General features: G+C 39.3%; 1 protein-coding gene across 1 annotated transcript in view; it reads right to left on the reverse strand.

The window, feature by feature from the left end:
- The window catches only part of PLCB4 (phospholipase C beta 4), a 225,238-nt gene that overhangs the window by 39,853 nt on the left and 157,940 nt on the right, over window positions 1-27,445 (reverse strand). Inside the window, exons 14-28 of the mRNA XM_067292707.1 lie at window positions 27,120-27,330; window positions 26,413-26,506; window positions 25,691-25,770; window positions 25,141-25,225; window positions 22,445-22,535; window positions 21,420-21,515; window positions 19,825-19,925; window positions 18,080-18,115; window positions 14,914-15,055; window positions 14,175-14,259; window positions 13,833-13,957; window positions 11,753-11,804; window positions 9,261-9,363; window positions 5,527-5,691; window positions 2,442-2,646 (exon numbers count right to left, since the gene is read on the reverse strand). Coding sequence (XP_067148808.1) covers window positions 2,442-2,646; window positions 5,527-5,691; window positions 9,261-9,363; window positions 11,753-11,804; window positions 13,833-13,957; window positions 14,175-14,259; window positions 14,914-15,055; window positions 18,080-18,115; window positions 19,825-19,925; window positions 21,420-21,515; window positions 22,445-22,535; window positions 25,141-25,225; window positions 25,691-25,770; window positions 26,413-26,506; window positions 27,120-27,330 — 1,671 coding nt within the window. The remainder of the gene's footprint in view (window positions 1-2,441; window positions 2,647-5,526; window positions 5,692-9,260; window positions 9,364-11,752; window positions 11,805-13,832; window positions 13,958-14,174; window positions 14,260-14,913; window positions 15,056-18,079; window positions 18,116-19,824; window positions 19,926-21,419; window positions 21,516-22,444; window positions 22,536-25,140; window positions 25,226-25,690; window positions 25,771-26,412; window positions 26,507-27,119; window positions 27,331-27,445) is intronic.

The raw sequence follows: 27,445 nt of genomic DNA on the forward strand, positions 1-27,445 counted from the left end.
TATCCAACCCGTTAAAAGCTTTGGGCATAAACTTGCTATCCTTCTCATGCGAACCGGGGGTTGGCCTAAATTATTCTGTGAAACGCTCCTCTGAAGTCATTGGACATATTGCTGAAGCAAAAAAAGGATGGATTGGGCTCCAAATCCCATCAAAGTTGTTTTAAATAGATTTCATTACCTTCATAGATCTGTTTATCTACTCAGAATAGACTGTCTCCAGTAACTGTGGTTTCTCAACAACCTGTTATCCCTCTCTCTTACACAACTGTATTTCATACACACATAATATGGGTAGAATTTATTTTCAGACATAATATGGCCTTGTAACCCAGATCCCTATTTTCCCTAACCTAGTGAGCAAGTCTTCCTGTCCTTGGCTCCAACTCTTCAATGAAAATTCAGGACTATCCTGCTAACACGATGGTGTGTGTTGGAAAATGGTACCTGATTATCATGAACTCCAAGGTAGAAATGACTAACGTGCTGGGGAGAGTGAGGCCTCTGTAAATAGTATTACTAACCGTACAAGTACATCATCAAAGGCTCAGCATTTCTAGGGGGGAAGTGACTCATCACTGCTTTTCACATTGTCATTTGGCCCCTGCTTACGTTTTTCTTTCTCCCCAGTGAGGTAAGGTGGAAGGGGGTTCTTAGCATTTTGTAAAAGAATCCTGGTTAAATACAAAGCCAGCAAAGTCACAGGACGAGTATATTACAGAGCACTCTAACCACTAGCCTAAGTAACAGTGCTTAATTACATACAGGCTTATACCATAGAAGTTTTTCTTTGGAGAACGCTACTTCATTTGCATTAATTTGCACCAGTATTGGGTTTTATTGGGAACTGAACAACCGATGCAGATAAACCACAAAAAATTACTGTATCATATGAAAAACAAAATCATGCATATTTTAAAGCCTACAATGGACCAACCATTCTAATTATTAGTTGATGTCAGTTCTTAAAACTTACAAGAAAAAAAAGAAAAGAAAAAAGCAGGCAGCCAATGGATCGAGTTGTACCTTCCTAAAGATTCGTTAAAACAATCATGGAGATTCTAACGATAGCTCATAAAAGAGTGAGAGGTGCACTGCAGATGCTAAGTACTTATAAACACATGCCAACAGAGTATTAATGATTCCACCTGAGTGTCAAAAGCTATCTCCCAGTTGTTCATCAGGTTGTTGTTCTGTATTGATGAGAAAAATACATGAAACACAACAAAACTATCTGGGATTGGGAGAGGAGAATTAATAATTGAACTCACTTAGTTCATATTGATATGGAGACTGTTTTTCCCAACACTGACAGTAAGCTATTATGACTAGTTTCCTCGACCAATACTGAACTACAAACAATTTGCAAATTCTCAACTGATACTCAAATTCTGTTTGAAAAATGTCTTTCATTTCTGAATTTGTGTAATGCATTAAAAAAAAACCCAAAAACTTCTGCTATTGAACGATGATCAGCACATACAGTGGCTTGAACCACGTCAAATTCTGCTAAGCTTAATTTCAACTCCTAGAAAAAGCATGGTATCATTCAGAAAAAAGTCAATCCCACTTCAGAAGCATGTCCCTAATTCAAAAAAAACTTCCAATGAATCATTTATTGTCAAAAGCTTTATTTCAGAGACGATTTAAAGCACATGCTTAACTGTGTCCCTTAGATCCACATTCCAGCTACTGCCCTGAGAATCTCAAGTTTAAGCAGAAGCTTGTATTTGCCTTGAGCTGAAGTCTCTAATGTTAAATACTCTAGATGAAACATACTGAATAAAGGCACAGTAGTGACCCAAAGCCTGTCCAGCAAAGCTGGAGTTTTGCCCTAAAGCAAAACTCCAACTGACTTCCCAGCAGCCAGGATTTCATCTATGCACTGTACAAGCACTTCCGTAAATGTTTAACTTGGTCCATGAAATTATTGCTAATGAAGTCAAGGCCTGTTTATTTTTTGAAAGTGTGGGTAAATACCAACAACAATATTCTAATATTGTCAAGAATACAAAAGTGGTTTTGCTTGGAAAAATGCATGTCTAGATTCTGCTTTACTTTTTCATACCTACAAACCAGAAAATACAGCTAAAATACAGGTTAACTTATACAAACACTGACATTAAAAAAAAGTCAAGAAAAGTATCTTACTAAAGCGTCAGCAAACAGAGAAAATCAAATTGGGCATATTAGCTTATTTTCCATACTATTTTGTATTTTGGCTTCAATAGGTATATTTCACTCTCGTTAAAACTGAGACTCTGGATACTAACGCTGATTTCTTAACTGAATACATTGGGTTTCCAAGAGCTTAAAGACACCAAATCTCCCCTGTCCTCCAGAATTGTGTCTACTCCTGGCTGGCATACTGACAGCACAGTACTTTGGTATGTCCACATCAACACTCAAGATTTACAACAAACTGAGGGATAGGATTATCTCACCTCCAAAACCATCAGGCACATATGTTTTAAGCACAATGTTGCAGAAAACTGTCGGAAGAGAGAGTGGTTTGTTGCCCTCATTCCGAAGGGAAATGTGTCTGTAACCTGCTTGCAGACCATCCAGAGGCAGGATCCTCTGACCAATCAACTTATTATTGTCATCATACACTGCTATTCTCAGGACAGCAAGATCAGGGAGAATCACCTGGAAAGCCATAAAATGAAGAAATTCAATGACTCTAGCACAGTAGCACCCTCCCCACCTCCCATGTTTGAAGCAATCTGCTCATTCACTTTGTATGCTGGAAACACAGTCTATCATCACTGTAAGATAATGTCATTCCCCTTCGCTGAGGCAAACTGTGTACTTTCAGATGCCTCTTTCCTAGAAAAGCTTTCTTCACCCTAAATAGCAGGCAGATTTCAGAATACGCAATCCTGCAGCTTGCAGCTACACTAGCTTGCACTGGTTTTTGTTATTGGAGAGCGGTGACATTGATAAGCAGGCAGGTAAACACTACATGGGGAATGGCAGATGCAGTGGCAACTAAGGGGTAGATAATGCTAGATCTGGAGGAATAACGACAAGAAGAGGGGGTTGGGATGCATCCAGAAGGGCAATGTAGAAGGGAGAAGAGTGCAAGCGCAAGCTGACAGGGATGTATGTTGAACTGCGGGTTCTGCGGAGAGGAGAAGCGGACAGAGGAGGGCAGGAGAGGGTGAAAGCCCCGCCAAAAGGGCATGCTCCTGGCAAGCAGAAGTGGGTGCGTGTACTCAGAGCACAAAGGGTACATGGTAGGTATGGTGGGTGGGGGGAGCTGCAGCTGCTTGGATCTGTCAGCCCCCATCTCGACTGACCAAAAGAAGAGCAGAATGTCTCCTGCCTCCCCGGGAACAAAGGTGCTTGCTCTGAACGCTGCCTCTGTGCAGGGAGCAGTGAGGAGGAGACCGACTAACTGTGAGGGGCAGCCTCTGTGCCCGTCTGCCTTGCCTGTACGCCGGCAGAGGTTTTCTCACTCCTTCCCTACCTGGCTCTTTCATCACTGGTTATGGGCCAAGAGGAAGGATCAAAATAAATTGCCTCTACTATCTCCTCAGACTTCCCCTCCCACCACTTTCATTTTTAAGTCCTAAGGGACACAGAAGGAAGTACACTTTTGGTCTCTGAAGCCACCTGAGCTATTCACAGGCGTCCTGCTCTGCCTGCCTCACAGCACAGGATGAGTAATTACAACTAAGCATTCCCGGCACAGCTTATCACCAGCACTGACCCCCGCCTCCCTCTTACACAACAGAGTGACAACACAAAACTCGGGTTAGAATGACTGAAGCTTTATTTTAAAATCAATTAAAAGAAAAACAACAAAACATGACAGAAGAACAATCAAACGCATTACCTGTGAGCAACTGTGTAGGATTAAACATCAGCTGGAGGAGAACATTGCAGCCCAAATAGGGTAGCTGAGATCTCTCCTCTGCAGGCCACAGACCAGCACATCATTCATTACATGATGGGCTCAGACACAGCTTTACTAGGGCAAGGAGAGGGACCAGGAAGGTTATGGTTCCCTCTCCATTAATTTGTTCTAAGGTATCCTGGAAGGCACTCCTGCCTTCATGACTTTCTAGCACCGTGCACCCCAGGTCTTCGTTTCCTCCAACCAGAGGAACCATTCCTGCTGTGTTTGTTTCACTCATCTGCCTAGCCACCAACAGCTGTCTTGATTAAAACACTCAGCCTGACATGATTAGGGCCTGCGATAAAGGAAAATAACTTCTTGTCTGACCTACAGTATGAGTTATTCAAGAAAATGTGTGACCATGTAATTGTTTATTGCAGGTTAGAGCGGAAAGTCCAAGGACTACTACTCCAACTATTAGCATCAGTCATTACACCCATGTCACGACACCCAGGTCCTCCTCATCCAGACTGAAGCTGTATTTTATGGGCCTTTTGAATTAAGAAATAAGAAGGCAACAGATGCTCATCTAATTGCCAGCAAGCCATGGGCAACTGTGTGATTGCCTGTCACGTACCTAATGCATTTTCCCCGTGCCTCCTCATCTGCAGAGAAAAGCACTTAAATTCACATTCATTTCAGAATATATTTGATTCCAGAAAAGCCTCTTGCATAAATTATGCTTCTATTAAAAACTGGTTATACTGTTAAGAAAGCAGACTGTGTGTGTCATATACCAAAGGTAAAGTGGTAAAACCACTCAGCCAAGCCTGTCACTTTGGAAAAGAGCAACAATTTTGCATGACAACAAAACAGGTGTAAGCAAAACAGACATTATCAAAGACGGCACTGCTAACACATGTAGTCTGGATGAAACTCCAGCTGACAAAAAATAAAAAATAAAATAATATATATATGTGTCATATATATAAAGGCTGAGAGATAAAAACTGAACACTGGCAATGACAACTGTGATCTCTCTTTAAATCCCCCATACCAAGAAAAAAAGGTTTGTTTTTCTTTGCTATTGAAAAAAAAAAGTACATGATGCACATGGACTACTGGAGGAGGGAGCTGGAAACACGTCTGAAGAACACAGCACCCTTCCAACTTTTCCATGTAATGACATTGACCTTAGCTTTGGATGCAGCATCTCACCTGCCCTCTGGGCTGAAGGAACAGTGCAAGATAGCAGCCACTGCCAGGGCAGGGAAGAAGAAATCTCCAAGGAATGATGGTGTCCACCAGCGGGGGCTCATTCTGAGCAGACTGCATACCTTGAACACAGGCATGGCCACGGAGGAGGTGGCTACCTCCGAGTGGGAGGAGGAAGCAAAGGGGAGGGAAAAGCCAAACAGAAACAAAAAATCATGTGACAGCTACAGAGGTTATCCATTAGAAAAACAAAACAAAGCAAAATTAAAAAAAAAAAAACTCTCAAAAGCTTATTTCAGCTTTAATTTGTTTACTGTAGTAAACAGGAGCCCTACAAACCCTTTTTCATGGGAGCAGTACTTATTCATGTGAGCAGTCAGACTGAAGCAGGGAAGGGTGGCTCAAGTGAGCAAGGATGCTCATGTGCAAAAGGGCTAGCAACCACAGACTGTGCTTTCCAAGTATCCTACCTTTCGAAATACAAATGATTCTTCATTGTAAACAGGATTCAGACCATTGTTCATCACCATGCGTGTTCGAAATTCTTTACGTATTGTGTCCGTGGGTAAACCATACATATCCACTTCTACATACGTACCAATTTTTTTGTCTGATAAGAACTGACCAGATATTACCTGCAACATAATGATAGAACAGTAAAGAAAAGCAGTACAGAGGATAACAGCAATAAAAAGTACGCAGTGCTTTAAGAGTACTGGGAATATTGATGATTCTTTATTTAGTGACAGCAGTCTGCGAAACGCTTTCTATAGAACAGATATATTAATTTAATCACATGAAAATGGTAAAAGTAGCATTAATATTGCACTTTTTTCTGAAAAGTTATTGTGTTAAACCTTAAATACATACTTGTCTTTAAATAGGATTACACAGAGTACAAAACAGTAATGATCTTGCTGCTCTGCACAAGTTAAAAAGAGGCATAATTTAAAAAAAAATGCAACTCCATTATAATATTTGACAGTCTTGTTGTAACAGCTAAACCACACTTCTTTTCTGAAGGAATTCCTCTGTTATACCTCATCCTGAATTTCAGTGTTAATGAAAATAGACACTGAAGGCAAGTAGCAGCCCAGTGGGAAACTCATACCGAGCCTACTACTTTCTAGCAGCTGTTGCTCTTTATACAGCTTAGGGGACTCACTACAGCACCACAGGTAAGCGCTGGGCTAGCATGCTTTGCTGGGTTGTGATTCAGCTGAACACACTGCTGTACGCACAGACACACGAGCTATTAGAACTGCAAAGTCCCTGGCTTTTCACTCATGAAAATACCCGCTCAGCTCCTGCCTTAACTCACAAGTTCATTCATATCCCATTCGCCCATAAAGAAAAATGTCAGCAGCAATCAAATTTTTGTTCAAGGTGAATCTTGGATTAAGAATGACAGATTAATCAGTGTTGGAAGAAGAACATTTTCAAAGATGCAACACAGGTAAGAAGAGTTTTGCTTCCAGGTCGCAGATGTTTGTATATCCCTGTGCATACTGAGTTGGTGGCACCAATCCAATGGGGAGGTGTAAACATGATGTTGCTATCCGCACAGTGGTGCTCACAGATAACCACATGAGCGAGCACTTTGGGAATCAGAGGCCAATGATTTGATGGAAGCAGAGTTTAAGGGCATAGGCACATGAAGAAGTCACCTTTGGTGGGAATTTGCAAGTCACTCTGCAGAAACTGATTAAGGTCATCTTCTTGCAGAGCAGTAAGTGTGACATGGACCCATTGAGATAGGAGCACACCAAAGGTATGGAGGAGTGAATGTGTTCCAAGTGCATATGACATGGTATCACACTGCAATTCATTCACATGTCCAGATTCCTAATTTCCTTTCTTACCAACTTTGCTGAGTTCTATAAGGATTGTTGTGTGGTGGTAATACAGAATATATAGCAGATAGTTTTCATTTTAGTTGTACTATAAATTCCTATCTTAGACAACTTTCTACAGAAGTATGCATGTTATAGCCAGCTGACTTTTGGTAGTTTGAGACATTTATTTACATAGGAAACTATACCAGTCAGAAATGGCTGTGCTCACTGTGCCATGGTATGAACAGTTATAAGTCAGCTGGCCCAATTAACTGAGGTCTCACTGGTACATTGAGCACATTAATAAAATATGCTGAATGAAACCACCAGCTTGGGCAATGCTATTCAGCAGCTAGTCTGAAAATATGCTTTAAACTTTCTGTTCTGATGCACTGTCATCTATTATATGTCTTGACTACAGAGAGGTGAATGGAAGCTACTGCTCTGCTTTTACTTAGGTGTAATCTTCAAACTAAGTCACATATCAGTCTAACTCCATATTCTGTGTCTAGGAAACGCAGGATGCTTAAAAAAGAAAAAGAAAAAAAACAACAACAAAAAAACAAACCCAGGTCTCCTCTGTTTTGCTATGTATATAAAATTTGTTTTGATTCTTTTCCAAGTCAAGATTAATCTAGCAACAGCAGATGATTACTCAGTGGCAAATTTTTACTTCATTTAGATGACCCGTTACTTAAAAATAGAGCAAATATTGTTGGTATGATTAAGGAGGGAAGAAAAAAATGAAACCCTTATGCTTTCACCGATCTAAGCTCATTCTGAGCCATTATTTTCTTTTTACAGTCTAACATTCTTCCAAGAAACACTCTCAACAACAAATCTGAAAAGTTACGTGGCTGAGGGGTACGTGACTGGGCTTGGGTCCACTCTTACCTTTTTTATAACAGCATGCTAGTACAAGGGGAGTCCTGCTCTCAGTCAGGGCTTCTAGCTATTACTGTAGTACAAATAAAAGTAATTCAGAATCAACAAACCATGCAGTGGAGATATGTTCTTCTTATAACCCTGATCCATCTCTCTCTCCCTCCCACTGTTCACATCTACTAGGCATGTTTTGTCTTTAATAAGATTGTACATCCTCCACTGTAGGGACCATACCTTCCCCTGTGTTGATGAGCATTGTATTCTCCAGTAAGGCCCTCAACTCAGAGTAGGCACCAAGCAGTAATCACTGCGAACAAAACCTTTTCTGTTTTTCCTCTGCAATTCTCCAAAGCATTGGCTGACATTATTAATCCAGTTTTACAGGTGCAGGAACAGAAGTATGAAGTTTTATGCTCGTTTTAGTCATACAAGAAGAGCAAGCTGCAAAAGAAGTGAACTAAAAGCTCTCTCTCATCATTCTTAGCACTGTATTCTCATCACCAGATCTCACCAGGCTCCACTTCTTTCTTGGAGGGACTGTACTGCCATCTGACATTAAAAAAAAAAAATAACATATTTCTGTTCTTCCGAAGGTGCAAATGAAACGCTGAACGTCTCAAATGCAATGAACCCTTGCTTGGGGAGAGTTTGAAATTTCCATGCTGTGTATAGACAGTGACAATTGAAAAGAAAATTCTTTGGTTAAGCTGCATGTAGGATATTTCAGCTAAGAGAGTGGAAAGTCAAGTCACAAAACAAGATATACAGTTGTCAGTCTCCTTCCAAATTGTGAGAAGATCTAACCATGCTTCATAATTACACCAGAAGTTTTAAGGACTTTGCTCCTCATAGACGACTCCAAAGTTAGGACCTCCATCACATGAACCTTTTTTCTCTGATGTCCAATATGAGGTGAATATACAGGCTGGGCTGCTCCACAAACAGAAAACACCTGTCTTCCATAAGCAACTTCAGCTCTACTCCTGCAACTTCCTCGTCATGCCAGGCTCTCCTGAAGCTTTGATTTCTTCCCTCAAGTAGTGTGCACATAGTTGTCACCCCTCAGACCACAGCGCAGACTTCAAGTTCTACTTGCTTTGAAAATATCCCATCCAAATATGCCCATTACAATCTCCCGCTTGGTCTGTGGTGACAGCTGAAGTTTGTGTAGTTTCCTACTGCCCACAGGAATGAGCTTTACTCATTTATTTATTTGTGAAGGCTGACGTGAACCGCAAAGAGTATGACGGGGTTTAAAATTCAGTGATAATGTGTAATAACAAACCATTTCTAATTATATCATGTTCCATTCAGTTCAAGTAAACACAGATGTCTTAGCCAGCAATCAAATAAAAAAACTGGAAACAGTTTGGTGAAATCCACACAATCCAAACATATTTTCTGTAGATATTATATTTCTGCTCACGTTTAAATGTGATTTTGGATGTTCCAAGATGACAGAAGTTCCTAAATTTCTATTTTACCTGTACGGAACATGTCGCTGCAATTACACCATCTACAGGAGTTTCAGAGAAAGGGTCAAATGTTCGATCTGGTCGCCGCATGAAATCTGGTTTAAGTAGATACCTTATTTTAAGAAAAAGAAGAAAAAAATTATTTTTGTGTGGAAATTAAAATTGTATTAAATATAAATAAAATGGATGTTCTAGCTTTAAACAATGAAGTCTCCTAGGACACTGTAAAATACAGACTAACATTCTAGCTGCAAGTGTGAGGAGGGAAAAATGGAAATATTACAGTTGTCTAAAATATATATAAATGTGAATCTTAATTTTGAATTACCAGCAACTGAAGTATTAAATCTACCCTGGGTTTCAAGATGAAACTAAATGTAATATAATCAAAAACATTTCAAAATAATTTAGGAGTACATTTTAAAAAGACAGTGACTTATCATATAATAAAAATTAGATGCTCTCATTTACTCTAATTCTTTAACACTTTTGAAAAACACAGAGGATTTATTCAATTTTGTTTTAAATGAAGCAGTTCCATAGAGTCAAGATTCATACAATAAATTTCAGCTTGAAGCTAATTTTTTCATCTCAGTTATAAAACCTTTGGGGAGAATAGCTGATAATGTTAGTACTGACAGACTGTTAATTATAGTAGCGTGAAAGGTACTACCATAATAACACTTACAATACATCCCTGAGGACTACACACTGGATCAACATATCAATGAAGCCGATACGTGCACTGATGCAATGAAGCCAATACGTGCACTGATGAATTAAAAACCAAGGATTCTGCCATCAAAATAAAACAGCAGCTGATCCACAGAAATGCTGTGCTACATATGACGGGAATTCTCTTCCATTGATGGAAGAAAACGTCTAACTGGAGTCATCCTGCTAATTCTGCAGCCCTGACAGACAGTAGCTGCTAGCAGCTCATATTTCATCCATGCTCCAGTCTCTCTAGTGAAACACTGGACACAATGTTATAAAGGCCTAGACAAAATTCACAAAGAATTAAAGAAGTGATGGAAAAACTCCAGTGGAAAGAATCTCAATCTGTTTTCTCACTTTTTTACATAACATTTTGGTTTCTGTTTAGGAAAGTAATATTCCTCAGAAAGTAATACTCATCCTCATCACACTATACATGCATGTTATTTCATAATCTTTTATTAATTTAAAGTAGATTATGGGCAGGAAGGAACTATCAGAAATGTTCTTAGCCCATAATTCAGGCCTGTTGAAATCAACAGTGCTCTCATGCTGGAGCAGCTCTATTTAGTTTCACCAGCATGCAACTTGTACATCAGAAAAAATAGTACAGACAGAAAGACATATCATTTTTATTTTCATTGCCCTAAGTGCTATCTCTCTGTGACTAAACTAGCACCACATTTATAATGTAGAGTAGCAAACTATTACCACTATATTACCATGTATTATCACTATATTACTGTAATACCAGAAGACTGATATAAGAACCAAGTAATTTGGTTGAAAATGATGCCAGTGTTTTAGAGAATTAGGTAAGAGTAAATATATGGTCTTCTATCAGGCTTGCAGGTCTAACAATAAAGGAACCACATTCTGCCATTAAAAAAAAAAAGCTTTGTTTTCTTCTGTTTTTATTATTCAGGATTAGTATATCAGTAATGGTTGAAGACTCCAACCAAAATGATCAGGGACTGCACCTTTGTCAAACACAACAGCTGCTATTTGAAGAGTTCACAGCTGAAATAAAGGCCTGGAGGGGCAGAGTACAATTGCCCATTTGGAGGAAGAGGAATTTTCCTAAGCTCCATCCACTCAAATTTTCTTTCTGAGTAAGATTTGCATTAGTAAAAAAGTTATTTCTTTTCCAGGGTGAATTGCAGATTTTAATGTGTTTCTGGACTGCCACTTCCTACAATTCATCAAACTTTCTCTGTTTATCCTATTAAGGTATAAATATTTCAGAATTAGCTATCAGCATTGCTTGAGAATCCCTATTGATGCAGAATTAATGAGTGAGAACTTGGAGAGATGAAACACTTCAGTGTTCTCTGTGCAATTTGCTCTCCACCTAAAGTACAAAAATAAGAAAAAAAAAATGTTCCCTATGTTCCCTGTGAACTAAGACTCAACCTGCCCAAGTAAATTTGACTATTCTGTGAACTGTGCAACGAATCCCCATACGAGGTTGTATCTTCAAAAAAAGATTCAGAACAGAAGTTGAAGATGGATTTAAATAACTGTGTATGCTATTCATGATCTTCTTCCTAATTTGCACACAAAGCCTCTTCTCTCTCATTAAAAAAATGGACATAATTAAAAAGCATATTCATCACAATATCTCCTTGCAGGGGATAATTCTCCCTGAATTCTGCTAATTTCTACTCTTCACCTAGCATCCCATTTTTCTTTTGTAACACATAATTAATAGTGACAATATTTTATTAAAGCCATAGTAAAGGATTCTGATACACTGTGACAACAGTTTAAATCACATCACTCACCCGCATGATCCATTATATTCAAATTTTCCTTGATTCAATTGCATTGCTAAATCTGTCAAGAGAGAAAAAAAATTAGCATTTTTTCCTCCTGAATAATGCATATCATGAACGATCTCTCTTAGAAAGAAAATAAGACTGTTTGTCCAGAATAATTAGTTTAAATGAAAATTAAATTTAATGCATATAAAAGACACATGCACATAGACACACACACATATCTATATCTATATCTATATCTATATCTATATCTATATCTAAGAAATAAAAGGAAGCAACAGGCAAACTTCTATTTCCTCACAACAGTAACAGCTTTATCAATCAAGCTGAAGTCTAAGCTGTGCTTACAGTCTCTCCCTGAATCCAAACACATCCTGCAGACAGAGAAGCAGCAGACTGTGGTCATGTAAGTGCCTGGGATAGGATTCCTCTCCTCTAACTTTTGAGATCTACAGTAGCGATATCTCCATTTGCACTAGTGATCTAGAATTGCTTTAAATAATGGAGGAATACAGGTACTTTTAATAGCACAATTAATCTCATTCTAAGGCAGACATCTAAAATAGACCAGATGAACCACATCCGAGAAGTGTGTACTTCTCTCCAGTGACTGTAGACAACTACCTCTGATGAAGATGTCTGTATCTTGATATCTCAAAGAAGGTGAGATGAATCTTGCACCGGGTTTCTAGGAGCTTATTTCCATGAAATACCACACAAGAGACCACAGAGATGACAGGAGCATTGCTTAATTTCAAAATTTAGAGCATCTGAGTTTCATTCAATGCATTATTATGGGACTTGTCTACAAAGACAGATAATAGCACTCTCCCAAAAAAATCCCAAACCCAACAAAAATAATCTTTTCCTGCAGGTTTCCAATTACATCAGAACACAACATCCTGGTTTTAGTGAAAACACAGGTCTTCTCTTGCCCACTGACTCTACCTTCAAAGGGTGCAAACATGTCTTCTGTACATCCTCTGTTACACTAAATATTCTGAATATGCTTATAATGGTTATTATTCTCCTTTCTTGGCAGCCTTACAGCAGCCTTAACTTCTATTTCCTCAACTATTCTTAAGCCTGCCAGCACAGCTGGATCATAGAAGACTACCACAGGAAAGTTGCTCATTTCCAACTATACAGGCAAACCATTATTTTGCAGCACAAAGGGGTTGAGAATGACATGGATCGGGCAGAGGCAGTGTCGGGAGAAGAGTGAAGCTCTTTCTGCTCCAACCTCCACATCATGTCCAGTGGAGCAGTTTACAAGCAGTGTACTCCAGTACAGATTTCTCTTGCCTTCTTGGCTAGAAATCAGTGGTGGCAGGGGCGCAAAGCTTTGCAGGAGAGAACTCAGGGTATGCTCATTAGGAATGTCTATAGTACCAAAGACATCATTGAAGGGAAAGAAAAATAATGGTACTATCACAGCTAGAAGAAGAAAATGGAAGAACTGGTCTGTTACATATATTGTTGAAGACATTCCTAGATTTATTAAAAAAACCCAAAAAACTGTTAGTTATACTCACACCTTCATTTAACAGGGGCAATAGATCTCTTCTCAGTTTATGCTGTAGAGAATCATTTACACTCCCTGGCATCATTATATAAGATGAGTTCGCGTACTCCGTTCCCTGATGCTAAACATGTTCCTCTCACACTTGACAATAACTGGTCTAGAAATGTATTTGGTATGTAGTCATTACTTTTTACTATCTTAATTTGCACATTCCTTCATTTTTACTTTGGAGAAATGCACCCGGCTGTGGCAAAGCCGTCTCTTGTGAAAACAATGTTTTCCCTGTAATTAATATTTTTATTAATAACATTATCATTTATGTGAGAAGTTACAGTACTCTGTCAATTATTTTTCCATGAAAGGAGACTGAATTTTTGTTCTATACATGGCTTTTTCATTGCTCCTTTTCTTACGCTTCCGTAATTCCCCACACGCCACATTATTTAGCCATATGTCTGTTTCCTCAAAAAATGCCAGAAGCAAATCCATGGCATCTGTCTGAGAGTTACTGCCCAAGCCATTCTTCAGAATTTAGGTTCACTGGTCGTCACTGCTTACCTGGGGTCTGATAGTTCAGTGAGACCATCTGGCAGCCAGCGTTCCAGAAAATTTGAGGCATGTAATTACTGGAATCCACTCGGCCTCCCTTTGGGTATATCCGACTCATTTGTCGTTTATTATAACTATATAATTTGTTATGGAAAATGAAATAAAAACAACATAGAAATGTATTGTCATATCCTCATATCTTCAACATTTCTTACATTACTCCTACTATTCCTTACCTTATGAGCTACATTCTTTGTTCCACTATAGACATGGAACATCATAAATAAAGTGGACGTTTGTTGTTTAGTTATAGCATTAGTAGAGAAGAGCCATAAGCAGTTAAAAGGATACTTTACAAACTCTATTGCATGGGTCTTCAAATACCCTAGTCCAACTGATTCATTGAAAGAGGACATGTTATGATGAATATTGCGTTCTAGGAAGGAAAAGACATTTAAAATGTTGCTGTAATGATGCATCAAAATTCACAATCATGCATCATACATAATAGCAGGATATACTATTCAACAAAGTACTGCAAATACTGGTCTGTTTCCCCACGATCTGTCATTCATAGAATCAAATTATACTGAAGATAAATTTAATAATATTTCTGACTTGCCTTTTTCTTTCTCTTCCTGGGAAAATCAACAAAATTTTCATTTTTTGTTTAGGACAAAACTATGATTCACAGCCTGCCTAGTGTTGCTAGATAACACGAAAGAACATGAAAAATGTTCTAGTACGCAATACAAAAGCAAAAGCTAACTGCTGACCTCTGCAGCAATCATGCTCACCTTACTTTAATGAAAAAGGAACTAAAAACAGCAGTTTAGTCAGAAAGGCATATAGAATATAATCACTCTCAACAACTTCATATTCTCCCAGTAATTTAGTGACTCCATGTGGACAACCAATGGAATAACAGGCTAACTTTATATTTAAGGAAACAGATATCTTTAAATATACAGATGAAAGTTATTACACTATAAAAATCGTACACCATTTCTAAACTCTGGAAACAGAGAAATTAAAAAGTACTTAAGATAAGCAGACAAATACTTTTATTTCATTCAACCTTTTATGTTACCTTCTGCTACATCGAAACCTTGAAATTTTACAGGCTGAGCATAGTTGACCATTGTTGATAAATACGGATGTATATTGGTTGTGGCACCTACATATTTGTAAGATGCCATCCACGCTTGTTCATCTTCAACAGTTACTAAACCCTGAAAACACATTTAAAAGAATAATCACTATTTGTGTGTGCAAATGTTGTTGTTGGAATTTCCAACGTGATATAAAATTATACCCAAATCTGCAGAAAGTTAAAATAAATGCAAAATCATACAAGAAAAGTGGAAACTTAATGTCACAAATTAAGATCTATTTTCTTACGGGTATATGCACCAAACACACTCTCATGTTACAGGAGGCATGCAAGAGGACTGATGATAGAAGAGAGCCTAAGTAATGGGTAAACATTACATGATGTTAGTAATGTAACTTTGGGATAAAAGATAAATGTTAAAATGGACTGAACAATGCTGCGAGATAGTGATCTTTGTCAAGTGAACTCCTGAGAACTGTAATTTAATTCATATTTTCTGATAGCAACTGTGGGGACAGTACACACTTTGTACTGAGTAGAACTTTGTCAACATCAAAACACAAATTGATTCAACGGGCAATCTTTACTAATAAAAGCAAACTGAAAGACAGGGATTGCAGCCTTCGTTGGACTGACAGACATCACAAAACCCACAAGAGGCAGGCTACCAAGCTTATATCCCTGGCCCCTTAGAACGATAAAATTTGACTCCATCATTCACATACAGATGCACTACATTTAGAAGAGAATTGCAAAAACTTTCTACAGGTATCTGATCTGCTAGAAACCTACAATATAAAGCACTTCTCCCGTGGATCTACTGTCCAACTTTTTCCTTTCCCTAAATCAGTTAGAAACATATTCTATTCATTTAAAAAGGGAAAGAAAAAGACAGGCCTCCATCAATCTAAGCAAATCCTGCAAGGCTTCCAGTTCACAGCATTTTTCCCACAAACTTGTTTGCTTGTTCTCTGACTGGTAAATATTTTACTCGGCCTGCACCAGCTACCAACAGAGTGCCAAAGCCAAAATAACTCTTCTTTTACAAAGCCACTAGTCATCGGACAGTCCTAAACAAGACCCATAGTGAAATCTCTAGCCCTGATTTGTCTGTTAGTATTCTCACATGACCTATCGTACGAACGAGAAAAAACACCCCCCAAAAATCTAACCTTCTGTATGCAGACAGTGTACTTCTCCAAAGAAGTAGTAAGTATCTTCAGAAACCATTCTTACAAGTCAGCTTTTTATTTTCAGAATGCAGTAAATGTTTGTCTGAAAGTTCTTTGCCATTACTGTATCAGGAAACCATGAATAACTGCAAGTACGGCAAAGTCCTTTTTCAGGCAATGAGCCTCAGCATGCGTAACAGCATAAAAGCATGGAAGAACCACCTATTTCATAGCACTTGCACTACTGCAACTCATTTACTTACGAAATGAAAAAAAGAAAACATGAATCTACTTGTCAGTATTGTGGGCATGTATGTGTACCTGCCATGTACTGCTAACACATGTTTAAGAAAATGAATTACATGTGAAATGAAACAATTTAGGCCCTGATATGACTGATATAGCCAATGAGAGGAGAATGAGAAAAAATACTGGTCTCCTGTTATTACTTCAGGTGCCCACATAACCAGAATACAGTCTGACCTCTGAGTACTTACAGTTACAAGGAATGGCATTTGCTGATATCTGCTGATTGCCTGGAACAGTTTAGTTACCAGAAGGAGACCAGCTGTGTACAGCTTTATTTGCATTTTAGACTGAATCAAACTTCCAGTGGCTTGTGAAATCAAACTGATACCACATTTTAATGCTGCTCTCTAGGGTCCAACTCAACTGTTTCTCTAGAATTCACATACTGAGGATTCACAAATTTGTCCCCTAAATATGCCAAACACCAGCATCCTTTTATTAGCAGAGCACAGGCTTTTTTTGTTACTAGGTCAATTTTAGCTAATAAAGTTTAGATAAAATTAAGGCCAAAGTTCTTCACAGTAACTAGTCATTTTCAGTGTCTCCATGTTTGGAAGGGCAATATTTAGGAAGAACTGACCACACATCTTCTAAAAATCAGGGTCCTTTAATGTGCCTCCTGCTGCCTGCTTAGAATTGCTAATCATATTTTACTCTCTTGACCCTTAAATGTCTAAGTAATGAATCACAGTGAAAAGGAAGTTGAAGAGGATTATTTATGCCTTACTGCCAGGCAACAGTACCCTGCAGCCTACAGCTGTATGATTACATTACTGACACACCAGCTCCATGGCAATGCTCTAAGACAATCTACTGATTATTAAATTTAAATTACTTACCTACTGACCCACAAATTTTAGAGTTAAAGGACTATTCTCTTTGCACTGTTCACATCAAAGGATTTAGGACTTTAAAGCTATGAATTAGGAAGGAGTAGGATGGCATGTTCTTAAAGCTTACTGAGACGAAGGGATGGTTATAACAGCACATCCTTTTAAGGGCTAGAGAAAAATGGGTAAAAGTTGTTGAGAGCTAGGTTTTTTCCACTCTACCTCCTCTTCCCCCAGCCCCCAAGAAAAAAAGCAGAACCCCCTTAGAAAACAAAACAGACGGAAACAAAGTGTGATTAGGAACAGGAGCAGTTTTAATGAAAGAAGAGAAGGAAGAAGAGTGGAAGGAGGGGGAAGAGTCTAACAGAAGGGAATCTGGGAGAAGATAAATGCAGAAGTCCCAAAGGAAAGGAAAAGGATGAAAAAGAAAGAGGAAAACACAGTGCAGTCAAGGTAAGGGAAGTGGAAAAAAGAAGCAGGGATAATATATCTCAACACCTCTCAAGGAACTGCCCTTTGCCAGTGCATGGCATTTAGAGGCAGGTACCTGCACTGAGATCAGACACTTCTAAGCAGGGACAAGTCATGCACTCCTGGCTGTCCCCAACTAGTGTTGTATGTTCTGACAGCCCTAAACCCAGTATAAAAGGACAGCAGAAGAAGAAACCCTACAGGAGAAAAGGAGGCCAAGTGACTTTCAAAAACATTCGATAGGTGCAATGAAACTGTGCATAAAATTGTTAATTGTTAAACCACTAAGAATGCATGGTAAGTAATATTTATGTTATATATAAAGCAATAAAACAAACTACATAACATCCTATGTGTCACCTTTTTATTGTTTTCTTGCTCAGAATCTTCAACAGCCTAAGGGAAAAAAATATATATACATTACCCAAAGAAAATGCAGTATGAAATACTCATAAGTAAGGCAAAAAAAATCCTCAAAAAGTTAATGTATTTAGCAAAAAGTATAACCTCTTCCACTTTATTGCGTGGCTCATCTGTCACAAAAACTTGCAAAAAGTTGCAATATCTTTCAAATGTGGGCACACAAGATATGAAATTCAGCAGCTGGCCAGCAGTGGGAATAGGAGGGAGGATGCTAAAAGGTGAAGTCCAAACTACTGCAATCACTAGATGTGGGGGACAGGAAGTTTCAGAGAAGAATGAGAGAATGACACACCCAGAGAGCACAAAGGATCATCTGGATATGCAGGCTGTCCCGATTCTGAAAACTTAAGGGTTAAGACTGCTGTAAACTGTGCTTTAAAGGCCCACATTCAGAAAAGGCCTGTCTCAAGATGTTACTTGCAATGGCCAAGTAAGCGTCTCTGCAGTCTGTCTTCAGTTATAAGCTGTCACTACTCAGAATCTCAGACAGATAAATGGTGACTTGGCACTGAAGGTACCTACCTAAAGAATAAGGATTGAGTCACTGATCAGCAAAGCAGCAAAGAAATTACCCAAGGGCAAATGCTGAGGATGACTGACTAATCTGAAAAAAAAAGTGCTCAGGTGGTTAAGGACCTGCTGATTTAGTAAGTGAAACTAGCCCAAGAGCACACAAGTTAAACAGCAGTTCAGTGAGAAGATCCACAAAAGTCTTGAAGAACCAAGGATGCAGACTGAAAGACAACCCAAGCAGGCAGGTCTGATGTCTCTGTGGTACTGCTAAAGAGAGACATACTGCCAAGGGCAATCTATGTCATGAAAAGATTTCCCTTATTGATACTTCCATCTGGAATAAGATCCAAAGGTAGCCAGGCAGGAGAGAAGTGACCACAAATGCTTGAGTGACAGAGAAGTATGATCTGATAAGGTACCTCAGCACTTGAATGTTTTTTTCTGTAGCAAGCAGCTCTAATGCCTTCAGTGCCAGAGGAGGCTTAGTTTTGAATTCCAGCGTCCTGTATCTTAATTACTGTCAAGTGCTATAACAAGTAATATTCTGTTACTGAGTACAGACTGATAAACTGTACTAAATCAAATACCAGTGGAATAAAAAGCACTCTTACCCTGTCTGCCAGCTGGCTTCCTGGTATAGCCCCATTGCCACACTGCCCCACCAGGGAATGATCTTCCTACTTTGCCTGTATCGCTGCATGTGGAAGGGAGAAGCTACCCTAAGAGTTAACCAATAAAGAATGACCCAGGGAATCCCTATAATGGAGACACAGGATAAAGCTTTGCCAGGAAGCACTGTTGAGTGAGGAAACTGATATTCTCCCCACATTAAAACTCTGAAATGGTGATGCAAAGTAAAATATCAGAGATAGGATTGCAGGGAATTGCTAGCAGCCTTTAATTAGTATTTTTGGTGAAAACTTTCACTTCTTGTGCACTGTCTTCCTACATACTGATTCCATTTCCTCAATGAGTATTCCACCTGAACAAGCAGAGAGCTATTTTGGGCTATAAAATTTTGTGTTCTCATGAATCTGAGGGTTAAGAATTCAGTGAAAGCTTGTATTTGACTCTTTTGACAACATGTGATGCTTCCACAAAATAGAATGTCTTTTACGCTTATCTCTGTGGAAAGCTTCCAAGGAAATACATATAAGAAGCAATCCCACCTTTTTGACACTGATGGCAACAGCTTCTTTTTGACAGTAATCATCTGCAGAAAGGTCACTTCCGAATTTGTACTCTGGATGTGCTTCTTCTTCCTGGTCAGCTGCACAGAAAAAAAAGAAGGATCAGTGCAAAAAAACACAGTAGCTGCTGTTTTTGTGTGTGAGATGAAACAAATGACAGCCAAATGCACAGGTTTGGTTTGGGAGATTTTTTAAACAGAAGAAAAATCCATGGCATTAGGTTTCCAAGCATTAGTAGTAAATTACAGCAAAGGCCTGAGATTCTTAGGGCTTTGGCGTGGTTAGGAAGGGAGACTTTATTTAGTATATATCTGAAGGAATCATTAATATGCTTAGGAAAACTGTAAAAAAGCACAGGATTGGGGAAATAAACAAGAAATGAAGATGGGTTCTTTAAATAAAGATGTAAAAAGTTGCTGGTGTCCAGACTTCTAATGTGTGTTTTTAGTTTCCTCACACACCCCTATTATAGAGGATCCTTTAAATTTATTTTTAAGGTGATTTTCCATATGAAATTAGAGCTCTCAAAGAAGACAATAAGGCCTCTTACAAAAACAAAATCAAGTATATGATTTATTTGGATTTAAATAATAATTTCAGAAAATACTTATTTGAGCCTCTTGGTAGTCTAGCATGTAATTAATAACACAACACTATAACAACACTATTGGAAGTATTCATTTCAAGTGGGACTCAGCCTGCCAAATAGCATGTCCTCTGTGCTCCTGGATCATCTGAAGAGGCCCTTCCAAAAAATCCTTGTGCTTCAGGCTTTTTCATCATTGCAAGGACAGACAACAGATTTGGATCATAAAGCGTACCTATCCCGAGGACTTCTACTGACTGCAATGGCAGCAGCTTTGTGATATGAAGGAATCAAGGACCAAGGGGTAGGCTATAGCTCGGACATTCAGTATGAAATGGGTCATAGTCCAGTACCTTGGGACAGGCACTGCATGATTTACCTCATCTGAAGGTGGCCATCTATAACAGGCCATGTGAATCACATCCTAGAAATGCCTGCTTTTCTCTGTTGGCCATAAACACATTCCACATCACTGGCTCAGATCTAGATGTTTACACTAATGATATCTGAAGTTCAGCATGAAAAATCCTATCCCTGATGTTATCCATATAGAGAATAACGCAATAGTTCAATCTGATGTTGACACAAGCATTAAAAATAGTGACAAAATCTGTTTCCAAAGCAAATATCACAGCCTCCCAGTCACGTACACACATACATACACAGTGAAAATCTGACTGGGTTGCTGCTACAACATAATTTCTGAAAAGTAAGTTAAAAATTACCACTCGGACCACCTGAGCTGTGTTCAAAGCTCAACATGCCAACCACAGCCCGCCACAGAGTCAGAAGCAGCTGTGGCATCTATCTGAGATGAGATGGTGGGGCTGGAGGTCTGTATAAACGGTCCTGCACCGAGCCCAGACTTACTGCTGCTGCCACAGACCACACATGTGGTTTGCGTGGGTAACGCATGCTAGTTGCTGATGCTGGCCCACTGTTTTACAACATGCAATGTTCTAAGAGGCATTCTCTATGAAATCCTCACCACTTTCTATTTCTTCTTCATTATCATCCTCTAGGATATTTACAGGGGCAGCTGTTTCGCCAGCCTCCATCATCTTTTTCAGAGCATCTAGCTGTTCTGTTTATAAGAAAAATAAAAGAAATTAGTCACTTCATAAACAGTTTGTAGCAAAATGAAATACATGAAAACAAGCAAAACTCTCTGATTCTGAGATCTACTTTTACTTAATGGGAACTCCAAGATCAAGTTTTCAGTTAGCACCAAAATTTTGCAGAATAAGAGTGTCATTAGACATGGACTGTTGCTAGTTCTGAAAAGCTGTCAAGAGTTGTATCCAAAGCTCACTGAAGTTAAGGAAAGTACCTCCACAGACTTCAAAGGCCTTTGGAGTTAATATATTATTTCTTCAAAGAATAAGCAGACAACTCTCTCTTCTGTGATTGATTTATGCACCATATTCAAATGGAGGCAGAGAGCTTGGATTTTCAATTGTGTTCCTGTGTGCATTTCGGTTAGAGAGTATGAACACCATCAGCGTAACGTTGAAGTCAGTAGAAGGTTTGCATGTTTATCTTTGGCAGGAGAAGGACCACGGTTTATCACTATGGCCATACTGGAAACTAAGATAACAACGTTATTATTACTGAAAGAAGATAAATATCAGAACTGGCAATAACAGCAAGAAGAGCAATTTGAAATTCCATTTCACTTTTTGCTTATCCTGGAACAACACAGCAATGTAAACATATCACTGTGGGCAGAATTTACTAGAGATTATATCTCTGTTATATTTTAGCTTGAAAAGCAATCTGATAAAGTCCCAGGATTACATTTCTAGGTCTATCTATGCTACACGCTGATACCAAGGCCCAGACTCTAGCATTCATATGAAACGCAAGGGCAAACAAAGTGTCATTTACATACAATTCGTAACACATATTCTTCAACATTGAAATGCAAGCAATTTGAAAAGTTTAGAAACATAAAGTGCATTCATCTCAAGTCTGGACTTTTGTTTAATTTAACACTTGACAAGCTTTACTTACTTTTTTCTACTTCAGGTTTCAGCCTTTTATTCTTTATGAGAATCTTTCTTCTGAGGTCATTAGGAGAAGGTAAGGCTTTACCTGGATCAAGCTGTAAAATAATCAATAAAAAAGGCTTAGTAACAGCTACTGACCTCTTTGTATCCCTATTTTGGACTTTGACTTTAGGACAGCAATGGTACTAGGCAGTGAGCAAGCAGTGCCACCTCAGGCACAACCCTGGAAGGCAGTCTGACTGGAGTAATATCATCTCCTCTGTTCTTCCCTATCCCATGGGAAAGCTCTGCACAGGTAACTGTTGCCAGCTGAAATCAGCACATTGCTCTCTGGCCTACGCCATCCTCAGCTGCCTTGATCAAAATGTCTTCTGTTGTCTTCTACCTAGCAGCGGGCATGGATGTGGCCTGCAACTCTTCATCAGAGGACTTCCTACTTTCCTTCTCTCCCTGTGCCTGACGCATAGTCCAAGTCACAGTTTAGCCTTTTCCGATTTGATCTCTAAATAACTCACCTTTTATGGTCCCTTCAAGCTGTAATAATGCAAGCAAGCCAGCCCACACATACTTACAGCGTACTTTACAGAGTAAAAATGGGCTGGCACTGGTGAATGGAAAACACTACCCAGTTCTTAGTTAAGTGATGAGGACTGTTTTTTTCCAGTAGGGCTACAGGGTCATGTCTTCAGCATTTGTGAAAGGCACCAAATGGCAAATATCACATACACAGTAAGTATTAGTAAAAGGTTTGTTCGAATTTAGGGAAGGAGAAAAAACATTATTGAGAAAAGGGAAAAAGTACAAAACCCTCTGAGTTAAGCTTCATCACATCAGTCTGAGGCTGAGAAATAGATTTTGGGGTACTGTACCTCAGTACCCTCTCCACCTGAGGCCTGCTAAGGATATTATTTAGGGAGTTATTGTTATAACGGACTATGGTCCCCAGTGAAGCATGAGCGATATGGTACTAGAAAATATTGTCAGGACTAGTAAAAATTATTAGAAGAAATATTCAGATATTCTTATCCTTAAATCCAACTTTCTGAGCTAGGCAGAAGCACAATTCTGGAGGAAGAAACGGAAGAACCAACCACCACAACCTGAAACCCAGGTACAAGAAGCAGAGATGACAAACACCAACCAAGCCAAAAAAAAAGAACCAACCCCAAACCCTGCCACAATAATGGGTGCAAACCTCCTTGCAGAAGGGTATTAGTTATCTATTACCACCAGGCTAGCTCAGCCATGGGAGTTGCGGCTTGCTCACTGATGACAGAGTACACATTGAGCAACTGTTCCTGAGATCGCTTATATTGTAGTTCCACTAGATGTCAGTGCCGCAGAGATCATTTATCCCTAGGCCTCCAGGACGCTAGTCAGCATCCCCAAGCATAGGGTAGAGCTAGATGCCCATTTGGACAAATATTTGCTTTCAGTTAAAAAACAAATCCGCTTCAACCAGTGTCATGTCTCTCTTAAGGTCTGTCCTCCTCAGCCAGTCGAGGCACCAGCAAACAAGTGCTCCTGAAATACGTATTCCAGGTTTCCTGGGATGTCTTTGCAACATTTGTTTTGCTGGGGGCTGGGGACCGAATGAACCCCTGAGGAGGAATGGAGACAAAATGTAGAAGGGAGCGCAGGCAGCTGAAGCTAAATACTGGGGCCTGAGGTAGCAGCACTGTAGCCTTTGGTTGGCTCTATTTTAGGCTTGCCTAAAGCTGCTGGAAGCAAGTCTTTGTGAAGAGCATAGCAAGGTATTACAGACATCACAGGGGAATACTACAGGTTTTTTTTCTCCAAGTTGTACCTTTCAGGGTGACAACCTGATTTTCTCCCAGTCTTAAGTGGTGCTGTCCCTGCCACATGCAAGGGAAGCCAAGAAAAGTGCAGCCCTGAAGATGCCGATGACCAGAGGCCTCTTTGAAAGGGCTCAAAGGGTCAGGAGCTGAGAAGACAGGCAGAGTCCTCTTTGCCATGGGTTCCCACAGCACCGAGAGCAGCTTGTTCACTGTTTTGGTGGCTGCTGGCATAGGAAGTGAGCAAATTGTTCACGGGACTAAGGAAGGCCTGGAGGTGTAGCTGCAAGCGCTGGATAACAAGACACTAAGCCTCAAATACTGTGTTTGGGGAGCAGTGTCTGTTATTATCTCCTGCCATGCAGGAGAGTGAAGTGCATGCAGATTACAGTGCACTTGATAGCCTAAGTGAGACTGCAGGGAACTCTTTGTGCTTAATTTAATTCTTAATGGAGTAGTGGGGGCTACCTAGCCTGCAGAGCCTGATCTAGAGTGTGAAGCATGCAAAGTGCAGCTGAAATGAGGTACTGCATCCTTCTCAGATGAGACCATGCAATTTATAATTAATCATTTGTCAACAGTGACTGGCAATTTCAGAGTTACAAATGCCCAACAAATACAACCTATGTGGTGTATTTTATATAGGATCTGATATTACATCACACATCAAGGGGATGGAGTTCCCCAGGCTGCTCGCCCAAGCCCTGTACAGAAAAGATTAAACAAACCAGATAAGGACAAGTTTGTATCAAAAAGCAGAGACATCCCAAATGGCTACTCGGTTTTGAAAGAACAGGACTGGAACTGAACAGCATTCCCACAATAGGTAATATAATCCCAGTTTATCCTCTCTCTCAAATACAGCTAATATAAAAAATAGAAACACAGGCAGAAAATAACATACCGGATGGGTTTCTAGAGGCTGCTTCAACAGGAGATCTCCAAAAAGATCTTCACAGTATTTTGACATCTTGTACTGTTGATATTTGCTGGAAAATATGACATCGGTTAACTTTTAAATATAAAAAAAGAAATCACTATTACTCAGCAAAAGAGAGTAACACCAGAATAATTTAGGCATCCCAAATTATACACTGCCCACTTTCTCTCAACTGAAAACTATTATTTTACTGTAAACAAACTGTTAGTAAAAAACTATTATCTGATACACATGAATTTAAATTAAAGACCAAGAAAGTAGATGAACTGAATACCACACAGCTAATGGAACGTTCAAATATACTTCACAGCTTTACCACAGATTACAATATTGCCATTATTAAGACAGCTAAAGCTTGACCAGGATATTAAAGTACAGTCTCTTCCAAGTGAGAACCAATATATCTGCACACCCCTATACAGTTTTCAAATACACTCAAATTACAGTACTTTTGAGCATATCATCTTTCTCACCCATTGCACTATTAAAAATAAAAAAGGGATACGCTATATACCTGCAGTGATTTTCAAATGAAAGAATGACAGGATACTCTGATGTAACAAATGCTGTTTCCTTAATGGCTTGAATTACGTCCTTTAAAATGTAACAACAGGATTCAAATTAGAACAGATCAAATTACAATCACATTGAAAGAGATTTTTTTTTATCCTATACCCCACTCTGAGAAACAAAGAGCTAAATCTCAAATGTAGCTAATGAAACCAGAACAGGAACAGAATGTATGCTCATTCTTCTCTACGTCCCCCAACGACCTGGATTCAGTGCCTGACAGCGCTCACTGCACCTGCAGCAAAGACGGCTGCTCCACTCACAACCCGTCAGAGTTACCCCCAGATCTGCCATCTCATTTTGCCAGGAAGGATTTCAACTCCAAGAGTAACCCCAAATCTCCAGGCTGCTTCCACAGCTAAAAACTTCGTAGGCAGTGGAGGGGATTTTTACTCTGTTGTGCGAAGAGCTATAGGATGTGAAAAGACTGGAAGACTGGGCAACAGATGAGAACCTGCTTCCTGCAGGGAAGTGGAAAAGGGGTGTATGACACAAGGCAGAAAGGAGCCTTAAGGTTTGGGGACAAGAGGCCATATCGATGAGATCTGTCAGTCTGTCGCAAAGGAGTAGCAGCTGGGTGTGGAGAAGAGGAAGGTGCCCTGCACTGATTCTTGTCCTGGGGAGTTTATTTGGGCTTACTTTCAGGCGTAGTGGTCAGGCATTTACCTTGAAAAGAATATCTGTACACATTGCTTTTCCATGTGTTATTATTGGTTCTTGGTCTTCACCTTTTCCATCCCAACAGTCCAGCTCAACGCATCTAAAGACCCAAGAAAAACTGTATCAGCTTTCCTAGTGTTTCAGTACAGGCAAGCTACTCAGGACAAGTTCTGATCAGTGATGTTCAGGAACAGTAGCTACAAAGCAATTTTAGGCATAACACAATTCCTTTTAAGCTGCATCTGTGTAATTTCAGGCTGCTTTTACAACTTGGGATATACTACCTTAAATACAGTATGTATGGGAGAATATATTCACACCTGAGCACCTTAGCATTCATTATTTATTCTCTTCCATGGTTGTGACATGCTACAGTATGTCAAGAAATTAAGCAGGAAATCATAAACTGATTCTCATTTATACATAAACTTCTTAATTAAAAGGCAGAAAATCCTCTCAAATTCTTCAGTTTTCATTTTGAGATCAAACTTCTGTTGCCTTTATCACAACCCATCTCCCATCTCCTGAAACCAATTCATACATCATCTTGCAGTGTTTTTTGGTGAGAAAAATAGTACCTTAAATATGTATTTTTTCATTTACCACACTTAATTTATACATTCAATTATGCAACTTATCACTACTAAGGAATATTATGTAGACTTAACTATTAAATTCACAAATGTTAAAGTCTATTATCTACTGCTTCCAACCTGCATCCAGCCAGAAGCACTTGTCTGTACATCTCCACTGAAGACTTCCCACCAAACTGCCTGCCTGTTAAGTATGTATTGTGGGAGGAACTGATGAAATAGTGAGCCAAAGGATGGTCCATTTCTTGATACAACTCCAAACGGTCTAGGAAAACTGGGGCATTTTCATCTGACATCAAGTATCTGCAAAATCCATCACTTGATATGAGACCTGGAAGGAAGAAGAAAGCATGGGTAACGTACTGTTAGAAATTTATAATGGGCACAAACCCTATCAAAGCAGGAACCCTATCAAAAAGTTACATCTACACAAGCTTTTGCAGGCA

Source organism: Apteryx mantelli, chromosome 3 (assembly GCF_036417845.1).
Source record: "Apteryx mantelli isolate bAptMan1 chromosome 3, bAptMan1.hap1, whole genome shotgun sequence".
NCBI lineage: Eukaryota > Metazoa > Chordata > Aves > Apterygiformes > Apterygidae > Apteryx > Apteryx mantelli.